The 9,259-nt window shown below is 36.5% G+C and overlaps 2 protein-coding genes across 2 annotated transcripts; both read right to left on the minus strand.

The window, feature by feature from the left end:
* Positions 1 to 3,570: 3,570 nt before the first annotated feature.
* On the minus strand, positions 3,571 to 6,448 carry LOC112511795 (pentatricopeptide repeat-containing protein At4g20770). Its single transcript, XM_025117561.1, has one exon. It carries the CDS (start codon positions 6,368 to 6,370, stop codon positions 4,004 to 4,006), a length of 2,367 nt encoding a protein of 788 aa, XP_024973329.1. The 5' UTR covers positions 6,371 to 6,448; the 3' UTR covers positions 3,571 to 4,003.
* A 1,439-nt stretch (positions 6,449 to 7,887) lies between these two features.
* Positions 7,888 to 8,790, minus strand: LOC112510867 (E3 ubiquitin-protein ligase ATL31-like). The gene has a single exon (XM_025116215.1). The coding sequence runs from the start codon at positions 8,788 to 8,790 to the stop codon at positions 7,888 to 7,890; it is 903 nt and encodes a 300-aa protein (XP_024971983.1).
* Positions 8,791 to 9,259: the final 469 nt, after the last annotated feature.

A 9,259-nucleotide genomic window follows, 5' to 3' on the forward strand; every position in this document is an offset into this window, starting at 1 on the left:
AAAATGTATTTATAAAATTAAACGTATATATATATAACAAAACGTATTTTAAAACATATTTATAATAAAACGTATTTATAATAAAACATAATAAAAATAACATATTTCAAAGATATTAATAACATATTATAAATTTATTAATTACCAAAAATTTGAAATTTTTTTTTTTTTTTTTTTTTTTTGCAAAGACCGGCCGTAACCGATAATGGGACCGGAACCGGGACCGGACGGCTTAACCGGGACCAGACGGCTTAACCGGTTACCAGTAAGCTTGACCGGTTATGGGGGGTTTCACCGGAACCGGGACCGGTTATGATGGGACCGGATATGAATGGTTTTTGTCTTGATCGGGACCGGCCGTAACCGGTTAACGCCCGGCCCGGGACCGGTTTTTGGCTACCACTAACCTGGATATCCAACCCGTTATGCGAGCTGACTAATCCCAGGGCAACCACCTGCTTTACAGATAGCCTGGAGTCATCGCATTTGAACATCCGTGGCCATAAGGGGATTTTTATTTCTCCTTGGATTTGAACCAGGAAACTCCTGGTACTTTTGACCTTTGGAGCCAAGTTCAGACCAATCAGTTACCACCCTTGTGGTTATTTGCTTAAAATTTGGATATCATATCGGTGGTTCATAACTTTCGTTTTCATAACATCCACGGTTCTTGACTTAACATACATCATTAACCTGCAAGCGGTTTCTATTGATCATCAATGCTAACAAAGGAGATGTGGACTTTTGAGAATAATAAATACCTACGGTCTGTGACTGTGTGGTAAATGTTAATGCATGAAACCATGCAATAAGGAGACGTGTTTTTGCTGTTATTCTAAGATTACACTTACACCAAAGGGTGAGCCCATGTGATGGTAAAGATTCTCAGCCCCATATACATATCAAGGGAATTTCCATGCCAAGTTCCACTTCCACACTCCTCGTGGTGGGGTGGGGTGTGGACATGAGAACCGGTATGAAAGATCTCATTGCCGAACTCAGGCCGTTGACGAATATAGCATTGGGCGGTCCTCGTGATCGACATAATGTTGGATATATATGCAGTGTGTGCACAAGAGTGATATTCATTCCATTGCTCATTTACAACTAGTGATCACCAAATCTTCCACTTTCTGCGTTATGCGATCTAGGTTCCTCAACCCGTGGGTTTGAGTTTGACTGATGCAAAATCCTTCCTCTTTCATGAGGGTGAGCCTCATTATATATATATATATATATATAGAGAGAGAGAGAGAGAGAGGATCATTCTGCTCTCTGCCATAGAATGAATGGGGGGAATTTCGTTTCTGCATTAACTTGACATATAAGTTTCCCTACCAGGAGGGCATTCAACAGAAGGATTAGCACCCTGATGAAAACCATTGCTTGTGTTTGTTTCTTATAAGAGGAGAACAATGGTGCTCACTGGCATTGTTCCCTTCAAACATGCTGGTAGGGGTGCTCAAAAACCCAACCAACCCGATCAACCCGATGTCTAATCGAGTTGTAAAATTGTCAAACCGTAGGTATCGGGTTGATATTGGGTTACTATTATTTGAATCCAACCCAACCCGATAATATCCTTTTATTTATTGGATTTAATATGATCGTTGAATTTCTATTAATAAATACGTTAGACAATTACACTATCATGTATGCTTTTCATATACACATATTTTCAATCTATTCACATCTTTATATAACTCATCCGTATATATGTTCACTAACTGTGAACATATATAAACCACAAAGGTGGTGCCTGATTGATTTGAGCTTGGCTTCAAAGATCAAAAGTACCAATAGGTCCCAGGTTCAAATCCAAGGAGGAATAAAAATTCCTTTGTGGTGACGGAGGTTCAAATGCGGTGACTCTGGACTATCTACAAAGTAGGTGGTTGCCCTGGGATTAGTCGGCTCGCATAGCATGTTGGATATCCAGGTTAATCAAAAAAAAACGGTGAACATATATATGTAAATTGAGAAAGTTAACTGAATGTGATAGACGTAAGAAATATGGATAACTTGTATCAAATGGTTGATGATGAAAATAAAACTATGGGTAGACAAATAATATATTCAATGTTAGAAGAATACTTTAATGTACCGAAGTATCAACCCGACCAACCCTTACAGGTTGGGTTGGGTTGCACTTTGGTTTGGGTTGGGTTGGGTTAAATTTTTTCCAAACCGCAAGTATTGAGTTGGGTTGTTCAAATATAACCATATCAGGAAAACCAACCTTCTCACTTGACATAGGTGTTGGTAGTATACAGCATTCTCAATCTCTGGTAACAAGGATTGCTGCTAAATAGTTGTTTTCTAATGGCAAATTTAGATATTTATTAAATAGTCAAATATTTGTTAACTAAAATCATATTTTGTCAAATGTTACAAGAATAACATTTTTTTTCAAAATAAGCAAAATGCATATAGGTCCAATGATTTTTTATCAGATTTTTATTTTAGACAACCAACTACAAGATGACTAAATATTTATGTTGTTTCACAACACTGATATGTAACAGGGTAACAAAATTGTTATTGTTTCATATGAAAACCAGTAATTTTCAAATGAGAAAACAATCGCGTAGTAAAAAGTTAATGTCAAGTGAAACAACACTCGTATGAAACTAGGGTAACAAAAAACAGTTATTGTTCCATATGAGAACCAATAATTGGTTTGGTTTCATAAGAGAAACAAAACAGTTGCAATGAAGACGGTTAACTATGGCAACTAAATGAGATTTCTAAGGAAAAGATCATCCCTAAAATAAATCTGTTAAATATGGTATCCTGCAAGATATTTAAGGAAGATAATCATTCATAAAATATGAATATGTTGAAAAAGACAAACATGGCCTTGTTTGTACGGTTTGCAAACTGACTATTGTAGATTCAATCTCAACCACAAATCAATAAATAAATTAGGAAAATTTATAATTTTGAATTAAAATTATAATACAAGGACATTTTATGTATTTTCTTTCCTCTCTTCTCTCTCTGTCCCCCGTCCTCCAGCCACCGTCCTTCCATACCACTTAGGCCAGGAACTATTTTTGGTCATCTCTATTTGCTGCTATTATCAGGGCCCAACATATACCAATGAAAGATGACCCAATCACCATACAGACTTGACACCATAGTCGCATGATCCTTTTGAAATATCAGATCGGCAATTTTCAACATCTCTTGAGGCCAAACCACATATCAAGCAACTTCATAAACCCATTAAAGACCACCTTATAATCATGATGCAAACAACTCCTTTTCTTATCCTTAAACAAAGACCAAAATACCCACATCAGAAATTAAAGTTGCACACAAACAGAATCACTAAAGTAAGTAACTTCAAAATACAGAAGACAAGAAGCATACCAGAAAGTTATAGAGATTGTAAGCTTTTTTTTCTTTTTGAAGTACATAATATTTATATACGGTAAATAAAACAAATAAACTCACATACCCTCCTCACCTTTGGTGAGGTCTGAACCCTGACCTCCTAGGAGGCCAAAAGACTCACATACCGGCATACCGCTAGGCCAAAGGCCCTTTGGTTAGAGATTGTAAACTTGATACGAGTAAACATAGTGGATCAGTTCTCTTTCTCTCCTTCATGAGTGTTCACCATTAACTGATTTGTTCCTTCCGACCAAACAGCATGCTCCTTTATCATGGTTCAAAACTCCAGCAGTAGTAGAACGTTTTTCCCTTCACACTGAAAACCAAACCAACCTAAACGAGCACAGTCAATCCCACGTGGAGTAGGGTCTGGGAAGGGTAAGATGTAGGCAGATTTTTCCGCTTCACACTCATATACTGAAATACAAGATTCCACCATACCGGAAAAGAGGGATTCAACATAAGGTCAACACTAAATTTGTCATATGTCATGTGAAGCCATTAGACATGCATCCATCAACATGCATTGATGACGGGATGTTGATCTTGATGGATGATGACCGGTAAACTCAATCTTGTTTAACCCCTGAAGTCTTTTTCTTCCTTATAACCCACTTAAGCAATAGGGTTCATCAGTTTCTGCTTCAAATTTAGCTACCATCCTAAGGTTATCATCATCGTTAAATTCCTGAATGCCATCTTTATGTTCAAACCAGCTGTAACCAGGATCTTTTACTGCCTGTTTTTCAATCATCAACTCCCTGATGTTCCTTACATCATCCCATCTTCCCAGGGAAGAATACATGTTGGCTAGAAGCACATAAGGAGCAGAATTACGTGGATTCAAGCGAAAAAGCTCCTCTGCTGCTCTTCTTGCTAAGCTTACATTAGAATGCACTCTACAAGAACTAAGAAGAACCTCCCATATAATTGGATCATTTACATATGGCATCCTATCTAAAAGAACCTCCACTTCATGGAACCGACCAGCACGTCCTAAAGAATCAATTATACAAGTATAGTGGTCTGGAAGTGGTGCCACTCCATATTCTTGTATCATCGAGTTAAATATCCTAATACCATCATCAATTAACCCTGAATGACTACAGGCAGTCAAAACAGCAACAAATGTTATAGCATCAGGTTTCTCACCTGACTGATTGATCATGTCTTCATATAGAGAAACACCTTCATCTCCACGTCCATTTTGTGCATACCCATGAATCATCTCATTCCAAGTAACGGTGTTCTTAGTGGGCATTGTGTCAAAAAATAATATGGCTTCATCTACATCCCCACATTTAGAATACATATCAATTAGAGCACTTCCAACAATGACATCGTTTACAGTTCCGTCTTTCGAAGCCTGTGCATGAACCTGCCTCCCTTTAGATATAGACGATAACTTGGCACAACAACTAAGTACAGTAGAATAAGAGAATTGAGTAGGAAGCATCTCGTTTTCCAGCATGTTCTTGAATAACATGAAGGCTTCGTTATCAAGATTATTGAGCGATAATCCTGCCATCATAGAATTCCAACAAACTATATCTTGTTCTCTTATTCTATCAAATATAAATTTTGCCACCTCTATCTTATTGCACTTGGAGTACATCACAATGAGTCCACTAGCAACATAGATATCATCATCAACAAGAGTCTTTATTGATACGGCATGAACTTGTCTCCCACCCTTCATGAGCCCCAGAGAAGCACATAAGCTAAAGGTAACAGCAAACGTAGTTCGATCACCTTTGACATTACAAAATTGCATATCTCTGAAAAGCCAAACAGCCTCCTTATGCTTTCCAATCTGGGAATAGCCTGAAAGCAAAGCATTCCAAGAACTTATGCTTGGGCATGACATCCTATTGAATATTTCACGTGCAGTTTCAGTATCTCCTGATTTAAGGCATGCTGAAAACATATTAATGTAGGTCACTTCATCTGGTTCTAAACCAAAACTTTGCATCCTTTTCATACATTCTATTGCCTTCATAATTTGGTATTTCTGGCCATACCCACCAATCATTACATTCCAGGAAACAACAGTAACTTCTGGCAAATTATTAAATACCATTTCGGCACTATCCATATCTCCATCTTTTGCATACATATCTAGCAACGAATTACTCAAGTGTAAATCTCTTTCGAACCCAAGTCTAACTGTGAGGCCGTGAAACTGTTTGCCATTCACAGTAGAGCCATCAATTCCACTTCTAGTGCACACACCAAGGATGCTAGACAACGATATAGCATCAACTTGTATCCCAATTCTATGCATTGATCGAAACATGTGAAAAGCCTCCTCAACATGATCAGTCTCCCTTAACGCCCCCATCATTGCCGTATAAGAAACCTCGTTAACTTCAGGCAAGTTCTCAAAAGCCTTCATTGCATTCCCGATAGACCCACACTTTGCATACATACCTAACAAAGCATTACCAACAAATATATTCTTGTCAAGGCCGATCTTAGTGGCAAACCCATGACATGCACAACCACATTTCAAATCCACCAAAGCCCCGCATGCACTCAAGACACTTGCTAACGTAAAATTTGTTGGCAAGTAACCCGCTCTGTTCATGTCGTAATACAAATTCAATGCTTTTTGCTCCGACCCATCACGAACTAAAGCACTGATCAAAGTGTTCCAGGAGATCGAGTTTCTCTCGGGCATTTTAACAAACAGCTTATGTGCTTCGTCTATATCACCAACCTTGCAATAAGCATTTAACAATGCGTGCCACGAAAACAGGTTCTTGTGTGGCATTTTATCAAACACCCGGCGTGCGGTAATTAAGCGACCACATTTATGGTACAACTCGACTAAGCGGTTTGATAGAAAAGTATCGTCAAACAGCCTAGTACGGAGGATATGAGCATGGAGGAGCTTCCCATTTATATGGGATTTCTTGTCAATACAAAATTGCAAGAAATTTGCCAATTGGGTTGTGGTTCTGCTTTCCATCGGGTGGCAACTGGCGGGTGATTCAAAGTCCCAAAATCGTTAAGAAAAAATATGAGAAATTACTAAACGAGTTTAAATCAAAGGTATTTTTAGGGACTTTTTGTGAAAGAAGAAGAGCAAAAACGCCATTCTTGAATAACAGTGTGGTGGCTTTCCAGCTAGGGCCACATCATATTCCTTCTAAAGTCGGCACTAATCAGCATCTATTTAGGGTTGTTTTTTTTGGCAAAAGTGTACTGTTTATCAACTTCTCGGTGATAAACTGGAGTTTTATAAAAAGTGTTTGGATTAGCTAATGATAGTACCACACTGGATAAGCTAATAAAATAGATGAAATATTCTTTATTTTTTCTATGCAAACACTAAAAACTTCTTATTATCGGTATCACATCAGAATAAATTAATAAGTTAAAAGGAAGTAACCTATTAAAAACTCTTTATTACCGGTGCCAAACCGGTATAAGCATTTTTTTTTTCCATCCAAACATTAAAAACTTCTTATTACCGGTATCACATTGAAACAAGTTAATAAACAATCTCAAACAGACCCTTGTTCTTTTTTTTTCCAAATCAATTTCTATTTCAGGTGTATTTTTCTTTCTTTAGTAAATCACAAAAATATTTATTGGGTAACCGTGTATCCGGTTATTTATCTTATTATATGAACATGATAAGGATCGTGAATCTTTCCTGGTAAAAGACAATGCAATAACTGACAATTATTACTTGGTAAGTGACAGTGGTGACTATTATTCAGTCAGCATTTACAAGGTAAGAAGAGTTTTTCCATTTACCGACAATTTTACTATGTGTTCTTGATGATCAAGAATATTACCCAATAAAATAAATTAAGAACGATGACTCTGACTAATAAACGTTTGATAAATGACCGAAAATTCATGATATGATTTCTTAGCTTTCTAGATCATGTGTCAAGTTAAACACTATATTGTTTTATATTGAATGATAATTACTTTTTGTTTTCTAATGGCAAATTTAGATATTTATTAAATAGTGAAATATTTATTAACTAAATCATCTTTTGTCAAATTCATGAATTTCCCAAAATGAGCAAAATGCATAGAATTGCAATAATATTTTATGTGATTTTTATTTTATACAACCAAGTGACTTAAATTTTCAAGTTATTTATTATTTAAGGTATTTTTTATCCAGTAATTTCAATTCAAAAAGGCGTAAGGCGTGACGTGGCACCGGTAATAGACATTTTTTAGTGTTTGGATAAATAATTTATACCGGTGTCAAACCGATGATAAGAAGTTTTTTAAAAAGTTAAACCCTTCTAACTTATAATAAGTTAATAAGTGTTTTGTAGAAAAAAAATAAATTGTTTCAAATAAGCAATCTCAAACTCCTCCTAAGATTTTTTTATCGTGTTTGAAGGGAAAAAAATGGTAACGTTTGGTTTGATTTATCGAATGATGAGATAATTATTTTTTAACTATTTATTAAATAGTATAATGGCTTTTAAAAATATATAATCGATTTCAATAATATTATATAATATGATTAAAACAATCCGACCCCCTAATCGAATTTACGCTTGCACTTCTGAGATTGATCAATTTCGTATCGCTTCCCATGGAAAATGCCACATTAGAGTTTGTTGATGGATTGACGGTCAGGTTATTGAGAACATTTTGCATTTCTTCTGATAACCGTAACGTGTACCTCTCAACATTTTTTGAACGTCGTTCTCCCATTGAACAAGAGCGGGATATTTTTCTGACAGGTGGGAGGTCATGTTTCAATTCGGTGAGTTGAATTGAAACATAACCTTTTGTTGTCTCCTTTGTGCTATGCCATGACTCTGTCTCGCGACTGAGTGGATCGGGTTTCGGAACAAGACTCGCCCGACAAACCGGGCAAGTGACATGTAAGGCCAACCACTCATCTAAACAATCACGGTGAAAAACATGGCTGCATTCAGGTAGCAAGCGTAGAGCCTCGTGATCCTGGTACCCATTCAAGCACACAGCACATTCTAGCGCTTGTTGCCCAATCATGATCTCTTTCACGACCGAGTATGTAAAACTCGTGAAGGTGGCAACCACGGCAGGGTCAAGTCCACGTGCCGCCACCTGCTTCCCAAGACTCCTTTCACCTCCATTTCCAGTAGTGGCGGCGAGGGCAAACTGATGTTCGGCATAGCGGTGGAACAAGTAAAACAAGAAGCAAATTAACAAGAAGGCACTTAACAAGCATGCCAACACAACTGCCATGGGCAGGCTAATCTTGGTACCAGTTTTTTGCCCCGGCTGCGCAATTGGCGGTGGTTCGTTGGCGGGTTCCGCAGCGGCACAACCATTTGCTAAGAGTAACACAACAACGAGAGCTACCCATTTAATTTCATAACGAAATTTGATGATTTCTATCAATGAAAACTTGATATGATGCATGAAATTTGCTTTTAAATGCTTAGAATTCTAGTGAACGCACTTCGTGATAAAGGGGGGTTGTTTATAGCATTGAACTTCGATCATAACAAGGAAAATAAATAAATTAATGAATTTTAATTTAATTGCTTATTTTTGGATTTTTGTGAATTTCTTTATCCATATTTCACATCGGAATTATAATATTTAATTTAATATGTAATTTATTAGTTATAACAATTGTTTAATTATTTGTTTTTATCTATACAATATTATAAAGCATTTGACAAAAACTCTTAAAAACCACTTTTTATGTATTAAGTATTGTTTATTAATGTATATTATTTAAATCTCAAGATTACAAGTAGATTGTGCGTAAGTATAACTTATTAAMGCTCCATATCTCAATTCGTGTAACTAACTACAGATAAACATAAACAAAATAAACATCTCATTTTAAATCTAAAAAATCTAAATATAATTAAAATAATCA

This window comes from Cynara cardunculus, assembly GCF_001531365.2.
Source record: "Cynara cardunculus var. scolymus isolate 2C chromosome LG 4, CcrdV1, whole genome shotgun sequence".
Lineage (NCBI taxonomy): Eukaryota > Viridiplantae > Streptophyta > Magnoliopsida > Asterales > Asteraceae > Cynara > Cynara cardunculus.

Excerpts from the sequence above, each read along its gene's own strand:
- LOC112511795 (XM_025117561.1), bottom strand. The coding sequence starts at position 6,370 with ATGGAAAGCAGAACCACAACCCAATTGGCAAATTTCTTGCAATTTTGT.
- LOC112510867 (XM_025116215.1), bottom strand. The coding sequence starts at position 8,790 with ATGCATCATATCAAGTTTTCATTGATAGAAATCATCAAATTTCGTTAT.